This window comes from Equus asinus, chromosome 26 (genome assembly GCF_041296235.1).
Source record: "Equus asinus isolate D_3611 breed Donkey chromosome 26, EquAss-T2T_v2, whole genome shotgun sequence".
Taxonomy (NCBI): domain Eukaryota; kingdom Metazoa; phylum Chordata; class Mammalia; order Perissodactyla; family Equidae; genus Equus; species Equus asinus.
This window is the reverse complement of record NC_091815.1, coordinates 23,783,442-23,804,814: the sequence shown is the minus strand read 5'-3', so window position 1 is coordinate 23,804,814 and position 21,373 is coordinate 23,783,442. Positions and strand designations below refer to the sequence as shown.

General features: G+C 57.7%; 2 protein-coding genes across 9 annotated transcripts; one reads left to right on the top strand and one right to left on the bottom strand.

Moving 5' to 3' along the window:
* Positions 1–2,660: 2,660 nt before the first annotated feature.
* On the top strand, positions 2,661–16,155 carry RASGRP4 (RAS guanyl releasing protein 4). 5 transcript variants are annotated; one of them, XM_044759718.2, is made up of 17 exons: positions 2,661–2,846; positions 5,222–5,406; positions 5,816–5,921; positions 6,048–6,110; positions 6,713–6,844; positions 6,953–7,106; positions 8,211–8,384; positions 9,484–9,600; positions 10,325–10,600; positions 12,325–12,405; positions 12,483–12,587; positions 12,715–12,833; positions 12,934–13,078; positions 13,871–13,907; positions 14,013–14,147; positions 14,249–14,364; positions 14,854–16,155. In XM_044759718.2, exons 1-17 carry the CDS (start codon positions 2,824–2,826, stop codon positions 14,908–14,910), a joined length of 2,025 nt encoding a protein of 674 aa, XP_044615653.1. In that variant the 5' UTR covers positions 2,661–2,823; the 3' UTR covers positions 14,911–16,155. The 5 variants fall into 5 exon arrangements, with proteins under 5 accessions (XP_044615653.1, XP_044615654.1, XP_070354643.1 ...); XM_044759719.2 differs by having other exon boundaries at positions 2,684–2,846; positions 14,252–14,364; XM_070498540.1 differs by lacking the exon at positions 2,661–2,846 and adding an exon at positions 4,931–5,073.
* FAM98C (family with sequence similarity 98 member C) lies at positions 16,127–20,108 on the bottom strand. Of its 4 annotated transcripts, none has more exons than XM_070498544.1 (9): positions 19,972–20,099; positions 19,793–19,882; positions 19,315–19,463; positions 19,110–19,244; positions 18,529–18,734; positions 18,239–18,316; positions 18,031–18,147; positions 17,535–17,702; positions 16,127–16,472 (listed from the first exon to the last, which is right to left on the bottom strand). In XM_070498544.1, the coding sequence occupies exons 1-9, from the start codon at positions 19,992–19,994 to the stop codon at positions 16,329–16,331; spliced, it is 1,110 nt and encodes a 369-aa protein (XP_070354645.1). In that variant the 5' UTR covers positions 19,995–20,099; the 3' UTR covers positions 16,127–16,328. The 4 variants fall into 4 exon arrangements, with proteins under 4 accessions (XP_070354645.1, XP_070354644.1, XP_070354646.1 ...); XM_070498543.1 differs by having other exon boundaries at positions 19,793–19,885; positions 19,972–20,009; XM_070498545.1 differs by lacking the exon at positions 19,793–19,882 and having other exon boundaries at positions 19,972–20,108.
* Positions 20,109–21,373: the final 1,265 nt, after the last annotated feature.

Below are 21,373 nucleotides of genomic sequence, written 5' to 3'. Positions count from 1 at the left end.
TTTGCTATGCCTTACACCATTAAGTATTGATACAATTGTAATATATGGCACATAAGTTTGTACTATATTACTGAACTATGTAATTCATAATTATATATTTAGGCTAATATACAGTACAATACAATTTTATGTTTATTATACATTATATAATGCACACTTGTATATGAAATATTAGGTTTTTCCTTAGAATTTTATATGTAACTTACAATTGTTCTGTGTCATTGTGCATTATATCATAAGATATTAATAGTGTTTCTTTTTGTGTCCGTCATCATTATGTGTTTGAAGACCTACTAACCATGTTGCTTGGTGGACACCTGGTCTGTGGCTGTGGGGGCTTTGCAGGACTCCCCGGTGACTGTCCCCTTCTGTTGGTTCACCTACTCCCCTGCGGGTGGGCACCCAGGCTGCCCCCAGCTCCCCGAAACTAACATCGAGGTGAACGTCCTTGTGTGGAACTGAGGGAGCGTGGCCCGGGATGCAGACCCGGGAGCTATTCTATTGCTGGGTGAGAGGTCCGTGCACACACTTGATTTGACCAGATGGTGCCGAGTGGTCCACGGAAATGGCTGCCCACTCTTAATGTGTGGGGGTTCCTACGTCCCCACATCCCCAACCTCCACTTGGCATTTTCCAGTGTCTAATTTTTGCCAGACCAGTAGGATGACTCACTGTTGTTTCAATTTGCCCTTCCCTGATCAGTTACCAGTAATTTCTCGAATCTTCTCGGGTGCCTGTCCCAGTTTGGGATTTCGTCATCACCTGCTCATACTCTTAGTCCATTTTTCTATCAGAGTACCTGTCTTTTCTTCTTGCTGATTTGCAGCTGTTCCTTTTACATTCTAGATATTAATTTCACATTGATTTTAGACATTGTAAATGCCTTTTCTCGCCTTGACATCTGATATTTGTCCCGTAGCATTCTCATCAAAAGCAATCCTTATTTGGATGTTATCAAATGCATCCTTTTTCTGCCTTACGAGTTTCTGTGGTTTGATTCAGCAGCCTTTTCCTTTGTAGTTGTCAGTGTTATTGTTGGTATTAACTATCCCCGGGGTCCTTGAGGGTGGCATGTGTGTATACCAGTGCCACAGGCTTTGCTGACCTGAGTTCCGGGGGCCTGGGGACACCTACACTGCAAACCCAGCTCAGCAAGAAGTGTGTCATCACCTTGTGGGAGGCCGGTGCTGAGGAGATGGGCTGAGAGACAGACAGACAGCGCATCATGGAGAGCACTACTTGAGACCAGGGGAGAGAGAAGGGAAAAAGAGACAGAAGAGGAAGAAATGGAGACAGAGGGTCTGGAAGAGCTAAAGAGAATGGGCTCTGCGCTCGTCTCAATGTTCCGGTAACATCCATGGTGACTTCTTTTAGTGAAAAAAAGAAAGAATCAAAAATATACGTCTAAGAAAGCTTTGGTTGAATTGACTAACAGACTAGGTTTGGCAGAATCATACTAATTCCTAGGATCCATTCCTGGGTATCTGCTACGGAATTGCACACATGAATGTTCCTCAAAAGACAGGTGCTAGAATGTTCACAACAGCCCCCAAACTGGAAACAACTCAAATGCCCATCACAGGAGAATGGATGGATAAATCGTGGAATAGTCACACAACGGAAGCCCACGTGGTAGCAAAAAGGAATAAATGACAACCAAATATAAGAACATGGAGGAGTCACAAAAGGCATGATGTTGAGTGAAAGAAACCAGACACAATAAACTATTCTGCTTAGATACAGCTCAAAATGGGGCAAAACCGTCTGCTAGCAGTCCGGCCACTGGGAAGTTTGGGGAGGTAGCATGGGGAAGGGGCACAAGGGGGCTGTGGGAGACGGGAATGTTCCATGAATGTTGCATGGATGTGGTAAGTGTGTCACCCTTCATCCACCTGAGCACTTCTGATTTCTGCTCTTTTTTGTATGTGAATTAAAAAGTATGTCAAGCATGACACATTTAGGTAAAAGAAAAAAGCACACATACTCAAAAGACAAGTCTGGGTTTCTATGAGCAGGTATTTATGTACCTGAACAAACACATAGCCAACAGATCATATGAAAGCCGACAATGTGTGATATGGGTCACCCCAGCCCAAGAGGGCCAGTGGGATGGGGAGGGGCCCCCAGAGGGTTTGGCCTCCATCTGTAATGTTTCCATAATAAGATAGTCTTTAAGATGGTGTCAGGATTAAAAGAGCTAATATTTTAAAAGCCCTTAGAACAGTGTGTGGCATACAGTAGGTACGACATAAGAATTTGTTCCAATAAAAGTAATAAAGTGAAAATGTTTTCTGGGTACAAATGGTACTATTAAAACTAAACTAGGCACAAAAGAAATGTAGGAAGAAATATACAAAGTATCGTGCCTTGTGACTTTCCTTTCAAACCTTTGTGCGTGACATGCATGAACCTTGTAGAAACATATTCTCCTTCTGAGTGTGCATTTCTACATAAATGTGTCATATTAGGCATACTTTTTTTTAAAAAAAGCTGCTTTTATTGAAGTGTGACAGTGACAGGACAGAGAATCACGGGGCTAAAGATAGATGGGGAGATAGAGAGAGCCCGCGGAGGGCTGGGGGTGGCGGCCGGCTGCACCGGAAACCTCAGCCTGATGGGATCCCCAAGTGGGGGGAGGGGGCCCTTGGTCTCTCCCCAGCCTCTTCCTTCCCCCTGGCCTGGGGCTGGGTGGGGAGGGCAGTTCCTCTTTCCTTCCCAAGCACCGAAGAGGCCCCAGCTCCCAAGGGGCTGAGAAGCTGGAGCATTGGTGAGGGGGGGAGGAGCCGAACCAGATTCTTGCAAGACCCCCACCCCCCAGGAAGCATGAACAGGAAGGACAGCAAGAGGTGAGAGGACCCTCTCCAAAGAGACGCGGAGCGCCCTAAGGCCCTGGCCCCCCCCCCACCCGCCTGCATGGGAAGGTTGGGGAGGTACCAACCAGGAGGGGAGGGTGTTGGGCCTCTCTGGGAGCAGGAGCTGGAGCAGAGGTGCAAGGTGGAAAGATGCTCAGGCAGGCCAGAGCCGGCTGGGGCTGCTTGTATGAGTGTCTGTGTCTTGTCGTCGCTCTCTCTGGAGTTTGAGCTGCTCTGGATCCCTTCTCCCCCGGCACCCCCCGACTCCCTCGCTACCCCACCCCGATCCAGCTCCCTAGGCTGGGTGTCTCTGTCCTCCTGGGGTCTTCCTGGTTCCCCAACACAGTCGCTTGCTGCCCGCTGGACTGGAAGCTCCAGGTTCCTGCAGGGCCCTGCCCCGGGGGAGGGGAGTGTGACGCAGGGCAAGGCGGCTCCCTGGGTCTGAAACCTCTCCTGGCTGCTCCAGACACAGCTCGGGGCAGACAGTCCACAGGTGAGGGCCTAGCGCCTGGCTTTGCCAGCAGGTTCTGGAATGGGCTTCCCATCACCTGGGCAAGCTTGCCCTCCTGTCCTCGCAGGGCCCATTGTGGCTGAGCCCCAAGCCTGGGCGGCTCCTCCAGCCTATCTCTGATGGGCAAAGGGGTCCCCTCCCCTAACATCCATCAGCTTGGTCGTGGACACCTGGCTGCCTCATTTTCTACCTGCGTGATCTTAGATGAGTCACTTAACTGCTCTGTGCCTCAGTTTCCTCTTCTGTCAATAGAACAATCACAGTCTCTCCTTGGAGGGGCACGTAAGTCCTCGGTGAGACAGTCTAGACCACTGCTCCTCAAGCTTAAGCACGAATCAGAACCACCCGGAGGGCTTCCAAAACCCCGGTTGCTGGGCTCACCTCCAAAGTTTCTGATTCTATAGGTCCAGGGTGCGGCCCGAGAATTTGTATTTGTACCAAGCTCCCGGGCGATGCTGTTGATCGTGGGTGGGGACCGTGCTTTGAGAACCACTGATCTGGATAGCTGCTCAGCCCGCTGCCCAGCACATATTCCGGACTCCGTAGATGCCAGCTGTGACTCGACAACATTCACTACTGCTTTGCCAAGCCCCTGGGATGTGCCAGGGATGTGGCCGTGCCCCTGTTAGGAGGGTCTGGCTCCCCCCCATGCCCCAGGCCTGGATGCTAGTTTGCTCCATCATTCTCCCTCTGCATCGCAAGTTCAACTCTCCCACCTCTGGCCACTTCACAGCCCAAGCAAACTCAGTCCCTTATTTAGCACTTTCCAAAAGCAAGGCATTGAATGTTCATAATAAATTCCCGGGCAAGGTCCAAGGATGACTGTTATTTTTCATATCAGGAAACTGAGGCCCAGAGAAATTAAGTGACTAACCCAAAGTCACAGGGCCAGCATAAATTTTTCCAGCCCAGTTTTGTCTGACTCTTGCAGAAACCAAGGCTGTTCTGCCAGGGTTTTGCTCCCTCCTTCCTCCACCCTCTCTGTCTCTCCCATTACCCTCTGTCCCCAAGTGGAACATGAGCCTCGGGGAGGCACGGGGCAGAGCGAGGGTTATTTTTAAACTTTCCTTGAAGCTGCCTCAGCCCGGGGGACCCCGCCCAGCTCTGAAGAGCCCTGCGAGGCCTCTTTGCATCGCTATCTTCCTTCCAGGCTCGAAATCTAGGGACCCAGGTCCTGCGGGAGGGCTGGCTGGGAGGAGGGGTCTGTCACCTTAGTGGGAGTCAAGGTGGGGAAGGACGGAGAGATGGACTTTCAGGGGTCTGCTGCCCTCATAACAGCTGAGGGGAGGAGAGACGGGCGGTGGACAGCAAAGGGGAATTGTGAGTCTCCCCGAAGGCAGAACCTCCCATGATTCCCCGGGGGAGGACAGAAAAATTCTGGGGGTCTTCTCCCATGAATCCCTGGGAGGCCAGGAGTAATCCCAGGGGTCTGCCAACAGGAAGTCTTTCCCATGATGCTTTGGGAGGGTATAGTCAAGGAGGATTTGGGGACAATGCCTGGAGGAGAGAGTTCCTATGATTCCCTGGAGGGTCCTTAGTAGTCCTGGGGGTCTTCTCCTGTGATTCCCTGCGTGAGGGGCAGTGCAGGGTAGTCTGGAGGGTCTTTTCCTCTGATTCCCTGAAGGGGGCAGGAGTAATCCTTGGAGTTTACCTGTAGGAGAAGGCTCTCATCATCTGGAGCATTCCAGGGTTTTCTTCCATGAGTCCATGGTAGGTCAGGAGTAGCCCTGGGGCTTTGCCTTTAGAAAGTTTCTCCCATGATGCCTTGGGGCTTTGGGGTCAAGGAGAATTCTGGGGGTCTGCCCGAAGGAAGGGGCTCTCATGATTCCCTGTCGGGGGGCGGGGGGTTGTGCCGCAGGAAGTCCCACCAGGAATGCTCCGGGACGACAGGAGGCCGGGGCCGGCCCCGACAGGCCCGGCGCCACAAGACGTGCCCCAGCCCGCGGGAAATCAGCAAGGTCATGGCCTCCATGGCCCTGGGCATGCTCAACGAGGGCGGCTGCAGCGAGGACGAGCTGCTGGAGAAATGCATCCAGTCCTTCGGTGAGCGGCCCCCTCCCTTGCCAGCCTCCCCAGGCCTAAGGTTGGGCCCAGCACCCACTTCTCTAGGCCTCGATTTTGCAGGGTATAAAGTGGGACCAGGGGTGTGCGGAATGGGTCTCAATCACTATATTAGGGATAAGAGAGATGCCTGCATTTCTTTTTCCTGCGATGCGGAGGGGAGAGAAGTCTGATGCTATTTCAACCTTCAGCATAGCTTGCCAGGAGCTGTGCTGGTCCATGCACAGTACAGACGAGGAAACTGAGGCACAAGGAAGTTAAGCTGCTTGCCCAAGTTCAGGCAGGAAGTCCCCGGTAGAGCTGGGGTTGGAGCCAGGCCGTCAGCTGGCTCTGGAGGCTGGGCAGTCCATTGCCCAGGGGCCATTCTGACATCCTCTCCTCCCGCCCCCAGACTCAGCTGGCAGCCTGTGCCGCGGGGACCACATTCTCAACATGGCGCTGGCCATGCACAGCTGGGTGCTGCCTTCTGCCCACCTTGCTGCCCGTCTGCTGACCTTATATCCTCCCAGGGCCGGGAGCAGTGGGTGGAAGGTAGAGGGCGGAGACATGAGAACCTGGGCCGTGGGGACAGGGTGAGCAGGCAGGTCTGGCATGTGGACAACAGAGCCTTGACCAGAGCTCACGTACCAGGAGGCCACAGGGAACAAGCAGGAACTGAGGCGGCTGCAGATCTGTCACCTGGTCAGGTAGGGATGGGCCAAGACCCCCACCCTGCTGCCCCCCATCACCTCCCAGGAGCTCCCCAGCCCAGTCCCCACAGACCCATTGAGGCCTGCTCCCCCAGGTCCCCTTTTGAGGCACCCTGGCTTGGTTCCTAAGACCCTCCCAGTTCTGCCCCTTAGAGCCTCTCCTCTTACAGACCCCTCACCAAATCCCGTAGGCCCCCTCCTGGCTGGTGCCCAGATACCTCCAGCTCTGACCCCCCAAACTCCCACCTTCCGTATAGCCCAGCCTAGCTTCTAAGACCCCCTCAGCCTGTTCCCCCAAGATCTCACCCCCAGAGGCCCCCAGCTTGGTTCCTGAGACCCCCCCCCCACTCTCCTGCTTCCCAGCAGTCCAACTTCCAAGAGACCCCCCCAGTCTATCTCCCATTGATGCCGCAGCCTGTGTTAAGAGGCCCCAACCCTACCCCAGAGATGGCCCCAGCCTGGGGCCTCTCTCGCCGACCTGTGGTCTTCCAGACCCCTGAGCCCAGCACCTGGACATTCCTCAGCTCGAGAGGCGCCTTTCAGAGAGCTTCCCCACCCCCACCCCCAGCCTCATCCCGCTCTCTCTGAACCACACGCAGGTACTGGCTCACCCAGCACCCTGAGACGGTGCACCAGGAGCCCCAGTTAGAAGAAGTGATAGGCCGCTTCTGGGCTGCGGTGGAGCAGGAGGGCAACGCGGCCCAGAGGAGCCTGGGAGACCCCTCCAACCTGTGAGTCAGCCCCGTCGGTCCCTCCCCACCTCGCGGGGCCACCTCCCTCCACACTCCCCCACCCCCACCCTGAGCCTCATCAATACCCTGCCCTCTCTTTGCCCCCAGCCTGAGCCCCGGCGGCCCTGGCCCCCCAACCCCCATGAGCAGCCCAGGCCTGGGCAAAAAGCGCAAAGTGTCCTTGCTGTTTGACCATCTGGAGACCGGGGAGCTGGCCCAGCACCTCACTTACCTGGAGTTCCGGTCCTTCCAGGCTATCACGGTGAGGACGCCCCACCCCCAGCTGGGGAGGGCTGGGGTGGGAAGGAGCCTGGCTGGGGCCCCGCAGGACTGGGAGGACCCCCGCCTGGGCACCAGGCATGATCTCAAGCTCTCCAGCTTTGGTGCTCGAAAGTCCAGAAAATGAATTAAGCTGGCTGAGCGCAGGGCCTGTGGATTCGAATCCATCAGCCCCTTCTTACCTGTGCAACTTTGAACTAGTTTGTCAACCTCTCTGGTTCTCTTTTCTCATTTGTAAAATGGAGCTCATAACCCTTCATTGGGTGGTTGGGAGAATTAAATTAATACATCCAATTAAAAGTGCTTATTGCAATGCTTACTCTAAATATTTTATTAATTATTCATTTACTTGAGGAGCATTGAAATCCACTGTGCCTCAGTTCCGTTATCTGTAAAAAGGGGGATTTAACAGTGCCTGCCTCACAGGCTCAGTGCCTCGTCCAGTGTCAATGCTGTCTGGCGGAACCATTTGAAATTGCCATATTTTACCATATTTTACCTACCCAAGTGGCAATCTCAGATGCTTCAGCCTATACAGAGGTGTTAGCTACTGCCATCACCATTTCAAGGGAAGATGGCGATCTGGTTCCTTAATGTGAAAATTTCCTGATTGTATACACACACACACACACACACACGGTGCAGTGGATGTGGTATGCAATGCTGACCCCTGGAGCGGAAGAAATAGAAGTTGTTTCCCTGCCCTCTTCGCCATCCTTCCCTTTGCTGAGCAGACACCAGTCAGGCACCAGTTGAGAGCAACAGACTGGAGTCCCCCCCTGACTCACGCCCTGGACCAATTACTTATCCTCTCTGTGCCTCAGTGGCCTCATCTCTAAAATGGGGATAATAGAGTCTTCACTTCACAGAGTTGATGTGACGATTGAATTAGTTCATATGACCAAGGGCTCAGAATAGTGCCGGCTTTACTGAAACATTGCTCCTCAGATGGGAGAGGGCCGTGGTGACGACAGGGACATGTGACAGCCAGGCTAGGACATCGGAGGTCGTGACGGCGAGGGGGCTGGGCGCGTGAAGGGCAGGGTCTGAGAGCCACGGCCCACGCTGACGCCCACCTCACCCCCAGCCCCAGGACCTGCGGGGCTACGTTTTGCAGGGCTCCGTGCGGGGCTGCCCGACCCTGGAGGGCTCCGTAGGGCTCAGCAACAGCGTGTCCCGCTGGGTGCAGGTCATGGTGCTGAGCCGCCCCGGGCCGGCACAGCGCGCTGAGGTGCTGGACAAGTTCATCCACGTGGCACAGGTGAGGCCCGCCCCGGGCTGAGAGCGCCACCGCCCCGGGCGTCGGACCCTCTGTCCATCCCGGGCAGTGACGTCACCCTCCTGGCCCCGCCCCATCGCCCCACGCCCCACTCTGGCCCCGCCCCCGAGCCTCAGTCCCCTCGTCCTAACTCGGGACTGTGACGCCACTCCGTCCCTGGCTTTGACGTCACCGCGTCAAACCCCTTCGTCCCACCCCCAGTCCTAGACGTGGCTGTTGACGTCCCTCCTGGCCCCGTCTCCCAAGCCCTACGCCCCAATATTCTATCCCCAGGGCAGTGAAAGCGTCCCTTTCATGCCCCCGCCTTTGCGTCCCCCTCCACCCCAGTCCCCAGCCCCCAGCCGTCCCTTCGGGACAGTGACTGCCTCTCTCTCCATCCCGTCGGGTCTCTCCCTGCCCCGCCCCCCTGCGCCCCGCCCCTTCCCTTCCCCCTCCCTTCCAGATACCTTCCCTCCCTTCTGGAGAAAAGGGAAGCCCTCCTTCCCCACCCCGGGCTTGGCCTTGCGTATTTCCTCGCAGACCACGCCCTTCCTCTGGCGGCTGCTCTCCTCTCGCTTCCCCTGTGCCCTGTGCGGCCCCTCAGACCCGGGGGTTCCCGCGTCCGTCTGGGGTCGCCTCGGTCTGAGCATCTTCCGCTCCTCCCTGGCCCCACCCTCCCCTCACAGCGACCTCCGACCTTCAAACGTGGAAAGGGGGAAGGGGAGGCAATGGCCCCTGAGGCCCGGCTGACCCCACCCCTGTCTCCCGTCTGTGGGACCCCTCTTGTCACTCTGGCCCATTCACCTCCTAACTCCCGCCCAGAGCCCGGGCCTTGTCTCCCCTCAGCGCAGTCTGACCCTCAGGTGCCCGACACCCCGACCCCTGTCTGAGTCCCCACACCTCGCCAACTCCCCATAGTTGCCTGACTCCGCCCACTTTTTCTGACCTCACATCGGTTTATCACCTGCCTGCCCCCGGAGCAATGCCCACATTCCTGTTCGTCGCCTCCTCACACCCCCACTCAGCTGGGACGCTGCCGTCCGAACCCCCGAGGTGCCTGTCCTCCCTGTGAGTCCCACCGTCTCTGCCTCGCCCTCCGTAGAGGCTGCGCCAGCTGCACAATTTCAACACGCTGATGGCGGTCACGGGGGGCCTGTGTCACAGCGCCATCTCCAGACTCAAGGACTCCCACGCCCACCTGAGCCCTGACAGCACCAAGGTGAGCCCCACTCCCCTCCCCAAAGTCCCCACTGTCAGTCACCCTGGACCCTGAACACGCTTTTCCCCAGCCCCTCCATCCCTGCCAGGGATCGTCCTCAGACCTTGCTCCTTCAGATCCCACAGACCCCCAGGCTTTGTCCTCCTCTGTCATCCCTCCCTCCTCATCCGTCCGCCCACGGTGCTGACACTCGCTACTCTCTGCGTGTTTGGTCCTGAGCAGGACTGGACGAGGCGGATGAGAGAGATGCTGGCACTTGCAGGCCAGGTGGGGCGAGAAATGATGCCCCCATGGACACCAACATTTGGGCCACCCTTGGGAGGATCAAGGTTGAGGATGTCCTGGGGAGAGTGAGTCATTCATGAGTCTTGTGTGTGGCCGAGGTCAGGAAGTGGCAGGAAGTTAGGCTGGAGATGCCCAGGAGGAGACCCTGTTAAGCCTTGCAGGCTGAACTAAGGTACCTGGGCTTTACCCAGAGGGCAGTGGGGAGCTACAGAAGGTTTGGGCGTGAGGGCAGCACCATGATTAGATTTGGTGAGGACCAAGAGGCAAGGCAGTTTGGAGAGATGCTGAGGCCAGCATGGGGCATGGAGGGGCTTGGGAAGTATCCAAAATGCCACTGGGCCCCTGGGGTCTGGAGCCCACACAGGAGGCTGCTCAGATACTCCCCTTGGGCGGTCTGAGGGAACAGAACAGCCCCCAGTGACACATCCCTTGCACACAGGCCCTGCTGGAGCTGACAGAGCTCCTTGCCGCCCACAACAACTACGCCCGGTACCGGCGCGCCTGGGCCGGCTGCACCGGCTTCCGGCTGCCCCTCCTGGGGGTGCACCTCAAGGACCTCGTGTCCCTGCACGAGGCCCAGCCCGACAGGCTGCCTGACGGCCGCCTGCACCTGCCCAAGCTCAACAGCCTCTACCTGCGGCTGCAGGAGCTGGCCGCCCTGCAGAGGCAGCGCCCGCCCTGCAGCGCCAACGAGGACCTGCTGCACCTGCTCACGGTGAGCCGCCCGCCGGGCACCTGGAGGCTGGGCCGAGGGCACCGAGATCCAGGGGCCTGCCTGCGGAGGGTCTGCAGGGCCAGCACATGACAACGCGCTTGGGCTTTGAAGCCAGAGCTTCCGGGTCTGTTCTTTTTTCTAGCTGTGTGGCCTTGGGCAAGTCACTTAACCTCTCAGCCTCAGTTTCCTTACCTGCAAAGTGGGAATAATAATAGAATCCACTTCAGAGAGTGGCTGAGAAGATGAATCAGTAATATAATTCATATAAAGTATTCAAAATAGTGTCTAGGACCCAGTGAGCTCGGTGTAAGTGATGCGTTTTTTCCCCAGTGACTCAAGGAGCCCTTGATGCGGACTCCACGACTGCTTTGGGCTTTCACAAAGGCCTGGGCTCCGAGCCTCTGAGCTTCTGATGTCACTAGTCTGAACTGCCCAGCTTTGATATATCCGGGAACCTAAGCGGAAAGCTAATAACCATTATTGATCACTCACTATGTGCTGGGCACCGTGTCACATGCTCTGCAGAGCACTTCATTCCCCCCTCGCTACCCTGACCGTGCCCATTCTACAGATTGGGAAACTGAGGCCCACGAAGCAAAGTCGCTTGCCCACTGTCCCACGGCAGTAAAACCCGGATTTGAACCCGGGCCAGCTTCACAACGTGTGTGTTAACATATGTTACCCATCACGCTGTCCTAGGCTGAGAGTGTGGGTTCCGGGTATATTTTATTTTATAGATATTATTGATACATATACTTGTATTCTAAGGAGCCATAAATTGAGAGAGACTGGCGTTCGGAAGGCCCTGTCGTCTAAGACTGATTTTCAGCTTCTAAGACAGGGCCAGCTACAAAATTTGCAAGGCCAAGTGCAACGTGAAAATGTGGGGCTCTTTCTTCAACATTCTTAAGAATGCCAAGATGGGGCTGGCTACTGGCGGAGTGGTTAAGTTTGCATGTTCCACTTCAGCAGCCCAGGGTTTGCATCCTGGGCATGGACCTACACACCACTCATCAAGCCATGCTCTGGTGGCGTCCCGCATACAAAATAGAGGAAGGCTGGCACAGATGTTAGCTCAGGGCCAGTCTTCCTCAGCAAAAAGAGGAGGATTGGCAGCAGATGTAGCTCAGGGCCAATCTTCCTCAGCAAAAAAGGAAGGAAGAAAGAATGTCAAGACGGTGACAGCAGAGCATTAAACGAAGTGGGGGCCCTTCTGAGTGCAGGGCTTGTCGTGAAGCAGGCCCCGCCTTAAGATGGCAGGTGCCCGAGGCCCTGCACTCCGCTGATTCTGAAAGGCCATCAGCCCAGATCTTGGCTGAGCTGCTGCTGGGTGCTGGGCGCTACTTCAGGCCCTGGGGTCCACAGTAGCGAGCACATCAGAAAAAAACATTGCTGTGCTTGTGGGGCTGACATCCTAGTGGGGGAGACAGCACATCAGTCATACGGTCGTCTGGATAAGAGCCACGGAGGACATTAATGGGTGTGGAAAGTGACAGAGGTTTGCGATTTTAAACAGGATCCAAAAAAGCCTCAGTGAGAAGATGGCATTTCTGGGTGAGGGGACAGCGGCATAGAGGGCGAATGGGGCTCAGTGGGAGGGAGGACCCTAGGGGTCCCCGAGAAGAGGGGCTTCGGCAAGAGGGCGGGGGTCCAGGCAGGCGTGGGCTGGAGGTAGGAGGCAGGGGCCGGGGCGCGTGTGTAACGCCCTGCCCCCCACCCCCCAGCTTTCCCTGGATCTCTTCTACACGGAGGACGAGATCTATGAGCTTTCCTATGCCCGGGAGCCCCGCTGTCCCAGAAGCCTGGTAAGCGCTGACGCCCTGCCTCTGTCCTCCAGCCCAAGCCCGGGCACTGACTGACGCGCCCCTCTGCCCCTGCCCAGCCACCCTCCCCCTTCAAAGCGCCCCTGGTGGTGGAGTGGGCCCCTGGCGTGACTGCCAAGCCTGACAGAGTCACCCTGGGTCGGCATGTGGAGCAGCTGGTGGAGGTAAGGAGGGGACCGTGGCCTGGCGGCTGGGGGCCGGGAGGGAAGCTATCTGCACAGGGGAGCTCAGGCCACGGGGGCCAGGACTTGGTCCTGGTCCTTACTGTCCCCGTCCCGTGCTCCTCTGAAGTCTGTGTTCAAGCATTATGACTCCGAAGGCCGCGGAACCATCTCCCGGGAGGACTTCGAGCGTCTCTCAGGCAACTTCCCCTTTGCCTGCCATGGGCTTCACCCGCCCCCGTGCCAGGGGTGAGTGCTTCCGACTCTTGGGTCCCCCACATGGGGAGACTGGGGTTGGCAGGGCCAGGGGGAAGGGGCCAGTCATGCTGAGGTGTCATCTCTGTCACAGGAGTGGTACCTTCAGCCGAGAGGAGCTGACGGGGTACCTGCTGCGGGCCAGCGCCATCTGCTCCAAGCTGGGCCTGGCCTTCCTGCACACCTTCCACGAGGTCACCTTCCGCAAGCCCACCTTCTGTGACAGCTGCAGCGGCTTCGTGAGCGCTCTGCCCACCCCCGCCACCATCCTCAGGCCCGTCTCCCCCCGAGTGCCCCCAGCTCCTCGTAGCCCCAGCTCAGAAAGCCAGCGCGGCCCCGGAGCGGTCACAGTGCCCAAGCCCCAGATAATCCCCAAATTCTAGAAGATTCTCCACCCCGATCCCCACATTTCACAGCAACTCCAAACGCCGGATATTCCCTACATGCCGGATCATTCTGAAGTCTAGATAGTGCACAGATCCCAGAGCATCTCCATCCTGGGTAACTGTCAAACCGTGGACGGTGTCTGCAACCCTGGGTAATCTACACCCCTGAGCAGATTACCTCCAGACGGATACCTCTCCAAGTCTCTAGACTCCAGAGAATTCAAGCCCTGGATAATTTGCAAATTCAAGGTGTCCTCAAACGCGGGACAGTGGACGGATCTCGCCATCTGCAGACCAAGACTAATTCATGGGCCTTGCCTTACTTCCCAAGTTCGCATTGTCAGTCGCTCAGTATTTCCTGAGCCCCTCCTGTGTGCCAGGCTCGGGTCTAGGCTCCGGGCCGGGTGGGGGACAGCAGGAAACACAGACACGATCCTTGCCCATAGCATTTATATTTTATTGATTCCAAGTTTTACCTAATATCCTAGCTGACTCCCCAAACTTGAGATAACCCCCGAATTCCTTGAACCCCTCTAGCCTTGAGGGTTTCCTAAAGCTGGCCAGTTTCCACCCTTCCAGACAGCCGCTCCCATCCACAGCCCCACTCCCCTAACCTAGGTGACTTCTTCTGCTTTCTCTTCCCAGCTCTGGGGTGTCACCAAGCAAGGCTACCGCTGTCAGGGTGAGTGGGGCATTGGGGGTGGGGCGGGATCCAGGACCTGCAGGCTGGGAGAATGGGGGGCATGGACTGGGCCTCTGGCCACTAACCACTGACCTTCCCCTCCAGACTGTGGGCTGTGTTGCCACAAACACTGCCGAGACCAAGTGAAGGTGGAATGTAAGAAGAGGCCAGGGGCCAAGGGTGACATGAGCTCCCCAGAAGCCCCCATCCCACCCACACCAGCTCCCCATGCCAGCTGTGGTAAGACCCCAGGCGGAGCGGTTCTGGGGTGGGGGGACCCATCCCAAGGTCCTGAGACCCTTCCCATCATACCCACATCCCTCCCATCCACACCTCACCAGCAGGCTCCGAGGACCACCTCTCCTACACACTGTCCCTGGAAGCCGAGACGGGGCGCTGCCTCCGCCACGCGTGGACCCAGACGGAGCCCCCACACCCTTCCTGGGAACCCAAGCTGGTGAGGAGGAACTGCCCCCTGCCCCCGGCTGGTACAGGAGAGACCAGGCCATTGGCCTGGGGGAACCCAGGCAGCTTTGGGGAAGCGCAGGAAAGCGTGATGTGCGGAAGTCCTCACCTGCTTGGGTAGGAGAGTACAGATATGGGTTAATTTGTAATGTTGACAGAAAATCGGAACTTTCAATATGTTGGGGGCGGGGAGGGAGTAGCCTCTAGTAGAACAGAAAAAGGATTTTAGGGATAAAAAAAGAAAGAAAATAATAAGATGGCAAGAATAAAGCCAAATATATCAGGAGCTATAATAAATGTCGGTGGCATAAATTCCACTATTCAAAGGTAGAGACTCTCAGATTGAGTGGAAAAAAAAATGTCCCCAGGGGTCACTCATTCATCCACTTAACAAAAGTCTCGGGGAGGCTCTGCCCCCGGCTGTGAAGCATCCTGGAGACACCAGACACTCCCCACATCACCCATGTCTTTCTCCTTCCAGGTCCCCCTCCCGGCGATGGCCTCACCACCCACGCAGTCCTCCAAGCCGGACTCCTAGACCTGCCTCGGTCACTTCTCTCTCCCCTCCCCTGGATCAGGGCTGAGTCCTGTCACTGGTCCTCCAGCAGAATCCCACGGGCATCGCGGTCGTCCCACCACACTGCCTTCGTGGAGGCATCCACTATCTCTCACTCTGAAAGTCACTTTCTTCTTTTGCATCAGAGCGGCTATTAATTGTACCCCTTTCTCCCGCACCGAGGATCTGTGCGGCTCCATGTTGGGTGCGTTTAGACTTAGGCACCATCTCACCGACTCCTTAAATCTCCGTTTTACAGATGAGGAAGCTGAGGCCCAGTGAGGTTAAGCTGCCCACAGAGGCAGGACTCAAACCCAGGTCTTCGTTTGCCTCTAAAACATCACTTCCTGCCTGGTGTGCTACACTGACAGCATGGGTCAGGAGCGGGAGGGGACATGCTGGGCAGAGTTCCAAACTCTGGGGCTTCAGAGACAGGAGAGACGGCTAGAGAAGGGGTGAACAGGGACCCTGCGGACACCTGAGCCGTCCAGTGGCTCCATCTCTCTCAGGGGGAAAGCCAGAGTCCTCCCAGTGGCCCACCCAACACCACCTGACCACCTCCTACCTCTCCAACCTCACCTCCACCACTCACATCCTCACTCATCCTTCTTCCGCCATACTGGGCTTGGTGGTCCCTGAACATGCCAAAAATCCTACCTCAGGGCCTTTGCACTGGCTGTTCCCTCAGCCTGGAACGCTCTTTACCAGAGGACCACAGGGCTCCCTCTTTGGGACTTAGCTCAAGTGTCACCTTCTCAGTGAGGCCTCCTCAATGATGCTCAAAGTTGCCATCCTCCCACAGTGCTGATCCTGCCTTCCAGTTTTATTTCTCTCCAAAGTCTTTTCCCCACGTGACAAACTATCTTTTTTACCTGTTTCTCCCGTCGAATGTCTGCCCCTCCTCCCCAGAAATGGCAGCTCCGGGAGAGCAGGGGTTCATCATCTGTATCTTTCCCCACTGCGTCCCCAGTGCCTAGAACAGGGCTGGCACCTGGTGGGCCCCTGATAAGTGTTTGTCCGATGCTGCGTGTCTGATGCTGCGTGTCCGCTTCCCCATGCCCGCAGGAAGGGAAAGATGCGTGGCCAAAGAGCCAAGGACTTTCTGGGTCAGAGCATCAGGGGCCTGCTATGACAGAGACCCCCATCCCTCCTCAGACCCCAGCGCCCTGACCTGGGCCCACAGAGACAGGTCCCACGGTTGTCAGAAATTAAATTTATTTTCCAGAGAACACGTCTTTGGTGTTGAGTGGTGGGTGTGCGGAGGACATCTGGGCCCCAGGAACAGGGGAGGTGGGGCCTGGGTGCCGGGTACCAAGAGAAGCCCTCAGGCCAGCTCCCCAGAGAGCATGCGCAGGGGCGTCAGCATCTCCTCGGGGACCACTCCCACCGCCAGTCGCGGTTTACTTCTTCTTCTTCTTGCGGCCCCAGCGATGGCGGCCCTCCTGCCGCCCGCCCCCGTCCTCTCTCCTGCTCTGCCAGCTGGGCATGGGGGCCTCCAGCTCGTCAGGGCGGCCCCCTCGGTCTGGCACGTCGCCCATAAGCACCTGACAGTTGATTAGACTTGAGTTTCAGAGAGGAAAAGCATCTCGGACAAGGGGGCCAGAGAGCAAAGGGAACAGCATGAGGTTGAAAATGGAAGGGCAGATGTTGACTGTCTGGGTGCAGTGGTGGAACATACAGGCCTGGTGCTTTCAAACTGGGTTCCAGGGGCCTCAGCAAAAGGGAAATAAAAAGAAAGGGGAGGGTGATGGCAGAGGTCCAAGTCCCCACCAGTATTAACGAGGACACCTCAGCTTTCGTCTGTTTCATATCTGGGGCTTTCTATATCATTTCCAGCAAATTAGTGTTTTTTCCTAAATATCCATCACTCACGCATCACCCGGAATATTATTTACTCCCTGCATTTCCTTAAAGCAAATAACCTTTTTTCTTAAATTTTGCCTCACTCTTTGCTGTGCTAGACTTTATCCTAAGACTCATTCACACAACTATAAGACTGTGTAAACCGAGAGGTATGAGGCTAAATATGTAATCACTGAACAGAGAGTATTTCCTTTTTTTTTTTTTTTTTTTTTTTTTTGGTTAGGAAGATTGGCTCTGAGCTAACATCTGTGCCAATCTTCCTCTATTTTGTATGTGGGACGCCACCACAGCATGGCTTGATGAGTGGTGTGTAGGTCTGTGGTCGGGATCCAAACCCGCAAACCCTGGACCTCCAAAGCAGAGCATACGAACTTAACCACTATGCCACCAGGACAGCCCCTAGAGGGTATTTCTGTTTTAAAAATGGTTAAAAACCAATACAACAGACAGGGTGAAGTTGGGGGGCAGGATTTTAAGCCAAAGCTGGAGAGGTGAGCAGGGGCTTAGTAAATAGTCTTGAAGGCACTGGGGAGCCATAAAAGGGTTTTGAGGTAGGGAGGAACATGGTCAGATTTCTGAGTTAGAAATGTTCTAGTTGCGATGTGGAGAGGGCAGATCAGAGGTGGCGAGTCCAGAGGCCAGGAACCCAGGCCAGAGAGGACAAGCCTGGACCAGGGCAGAGGCTGACAGGCCAGTTTGAAGGCCAAGGATGCTGGGGCCCTTCCCCACGCCCAGGTGTGCACCTTGTTGATGGCACAGCAGGTCCCCCGACGGGCAGCCTTGCTGGTGGCTGGGACAAGACGAGACAGGTCGGCTCGGGCAGCCAGGACGTGTGCAATGGAGACATCCACTTCCGGGGTCAGGGCCTCTCGAATTGGGATCAGAGCTGCCTTCATGGCCTCTCCTTGGACCTGGGGGAGGCGGGGCATGGAGAGCGTGCCCCAGAGCCCTCCCCAGCTGGGATGTGTCATCTTGGAAACATCTCTTGCCCACTCAGGGCCTCACTTCCCACCTCTGCAAAGAAGCAGTATAGCTCTGAAGACAGTCCCAGCTCAGAGCTGGCGATTCTAGGATGCCCTGGGGACCCTGAGATTCTAGGACCTCAAACCTCACAAGATTCTAAAGTGTCCTGGGTCGCAGAACCTGCCGGAGGGCGCTCTTCCTGGCCCTCGTCCCTCCTCCCTGCACTGCGGCCCCCCAGCCCAGCCTCCCTGCCCCCCCCCAAGGTTGTTCGCCCACCTCTGCCCGCTCACTCCAGTGGAAAGCCGAGGTAGTGAGGTCCAGACGCCGGAGCAGGAGCTGGCGGCGGCAGCAGTACTGAGCTCGCAGGCTTTGGGACAGGGACGCCAACACCTCCTGGGGAGAAAGACCTCGGTCGTACCAGGGTCCCCCTCGCTCCCATCTCTGGATGAGGACAGTGTTCACACACAGCCATACGCTCTCTTACCCATCTGGGCGCATCCAGCGGGGAGCCGAGGAGGGGCTGCAGGGACTCTGGCGGCAGGGAGGGCAGCAGCTCCGAGATCTGCCGGGGGGAGGAGGAGGAGTCTGAGGCTGACCGCGCAGAGGGAGGATGGACTCCTCCACCGACCTCAGATCCCAAATCAAGAAGGGAGGTCACAGCTCTAGAAAACTGCGATGACTGGGGGACCCCTCCCAGCGCCGCTTTTGCAGAAAGGGCTGTCCCCCGACAAGAAGGTGGGGTGGCCCGGGAACGAGGGGACTCCGGCTGTCTACCTTGGCGTGCAACTCCCGCAGCAGCCGGCTGGCAGGGGTCCCCGGCGTGGGTCTGGGCAGCCCCAGGGCTTGAAGAGTAAGGACCAGTTCCTGGACTATGCCGGCTTCTTCCTCTGCCCCTTCCCCACCGGGCGGCGCAGGGCCGGGATCCAGCCTGGGCCGCAGGCGGAGGAGGCGGGCGGCCTGGAGCTCGGAGCAGAGAAAGCCTAAACGTCGGGAAAGGGAGCAATGCAACGGAGGGGGGCTGCCACTCCCTACCGGAGGCTTCAAAACCTCCCGCCTGCCACTCCCGCCCACCTGGGACCCTGGGTTCTCCTCCAGAGTGAGCTCCGCCCACTTCGAGACCCAGGCTCCTCCCTGGACTTTGAACCCCGTCCACCTGGCTGCATCTAGCCCAACCCGCCCGAGCCTCAAGGCCCACCCACCGCAAAGCCCTGAGCCCCCGGCACTGTTCCGGCCCCGCCCACCCCAGGCCCTCTCGCCCGCCTCCAAGCCCTGACCACGCCCCCCGGGGCCCCAGGCTCCCCCTCGATGCGCGAGCCCGCCCCCTGGAGGCCCCGCCCCCGGCCGCCCGGGCTCACGCAGCAGGCGCAGGCCCGCGCCGGGCTCCCGCAGCGCCGCGCCGCAGTCCCCGCTGCCGAGCGCGCGGACCGGGCAGTGCAGCTCCCGCAGCAGGCCGGCCAGCTGTCGCACAAACGCCGCCTCCGCGCCGGGGCCTGCGGGACGGAGACGTCAGGGCGCGGCGGCCCCGCGGCCCCACCCCCAGGCCTCCCGCTCCGCACGTACCGTCGCCGTCGCTCAGCGCCCCGGCGCCCCACTCCGGCTCCCGCTCCAGCGCGCCCAGAGCCGCCAGCTCCGCCGCCAGCCGCGCGCACAGCGCCCGGAAGTCTGGGCACGCGGGGCTCAGCGCCTCCGCCCCCGGGAAGCCCTCGTACCTGCGGCGGGAGGGCGCGGGCATCAGGAAGGGCGTCCGAGGGCAGCCCGCCCCCGCCTGCACCCCGGCCCCATGCCGCCCCCCTACCCCAAGGCCCGCAGGTCCCGGGCCACGGCGGCCCCCTCCCGCGCCTCCGCCGCCGCCCCCTCCATGGAAGCTGCGCCTCTCCGCCGCGCGCGCCCCCTGCCGGCCAGCGGGAGGCCCTGCTCCAGGCGCGCCCGGCCCCCTGCGGCGCCACCGGCCAATCAGCCTCTTCTCGCGAAGGCCTTCGGCGTTCCCATTGGTGCAGGGGGAGGCAGAGCCCGCCCCCAGGCCCGCCGGCACCGGGACCTAGAGCGCCGCCCGGCGGGTGCGGGTCCCGGCTCTGGAAACCGCCGCTCTGTCCATCCGGAGCGTGCATCTGGATCCCGCGTGTCGCTACTGCTGCGACAGAGAAGCCACTTCGATTTCTTTTTTCCTCAGCCGCCCTCTGCCCTTAAAGCACCCCAGACCAAGGGCTGTTTTCTCACCTCCGCTGCAAACCCAGAAGCATGTTTCCTCCTTTCCTACTTAGCGTTGGAACTCTGTCAGGGACCCAAGCATCCCTCCTCGTCCCTCACACCCCCCTCCCACCAGAGCTCGGCCCTCCTCATCCATCACCTGGCACGCATTAGTCCCTCATCCCTCTCCCTCCCCAGGCCTTGGAGAGAGGGAGCAGGTGCAATAGGCTGTCGTGACTAAGAGATTGCCACCCCCCGCCCCCAGGAGTCAGGCGGACAAGGTTAGGGCTTGCCTCCGCCACTCCCCACCCCACCTCCGTGTCGCTGCCAAATTGCGTCTCATCTGCATAGTGGGAATAATAATGAGGATTAGAGTGCTGTGTGTAAGTGCTTAGCAGACATGTAGGGAGTTCTCAAGAATAACTAACGTATATTGAGCGTTCTGTGTGCTACTGGGCTAAGTATCTTATCCCCGTTTGACGGAAGAGAAAACAGGCTCAGAGAGGTTAAGTCCCAGAATGAACGGGTAGGAGTGCCAGGACTCAAATTCAGATCTGATTCCAAAGTCCATGCTTTTAACCACTTAACCTATTACGACTGTTTTTACTGCTACGGTTTTTGTTGCTGTTGTTAAAATTATTGTTCCAGATCTTATCTCTTCCCGACGCTACCCTGGTCTCCAGTCATTCCTAGATAACTCTGCTGGGAGCGGAAGTGGGCTGGGCGTTGAGCCGCGGGGAAGAACAGGGGCCAGAACTTCCTCCTGGGCAGAGCCTGCCCTGACCTTCCTCCATGGTCCTGCCTCCCCCAAGGCGGGGGACTCAGGGGCCATTTGTTGACCTTAATAAAACATTAAAAATTTCTCAGGCCAAAACCTGGGGGTGATAACCTTGGCTCCTCTCTTTATATCAAACCCCATATCTAAATTTTTGGACTCTACCTTCAAAATAGATCCAGTGTCTGCCTCCACGGCTCTCACCGTGGTCCTGCGCACCATTGCCCACCCTCCCCCCGCCTCCGCCCCCGACCATCCCAGCAGCCTCCTCTCTGTCTCCCTGCCCCCCAGCCCCGCGTCTGTTCCCCACTGGCAGCCAGAGGGAACCTGTGAACCCCTGAGTCAGGTCACACCCCTCCCATGCTTGGAGACTTCCTGTAGCTCCCTCTCACCCGGGACAAACACCAAAGTCCATGCAACGGCTAGCAAGGCCCCTCAGATCTGCCCTGTCACCTCCCCGCCCTCATCTCCTAAGTACCCTCCTCCTTGCTTCCTCCCCTGCAGCTCCCTTGCCGTCCCCCAGACTTACCAGGCATGCCCCTCCCTCACAGTCTTGCACTGGCTGTCCCCTTTCTCTGAATGCTCTTCCTGCAGACGTCCACAGGGCTCCCTCAGCTCCTCAGGGGGGCCTCCCCGACCACTCTGGCTACAATTGCC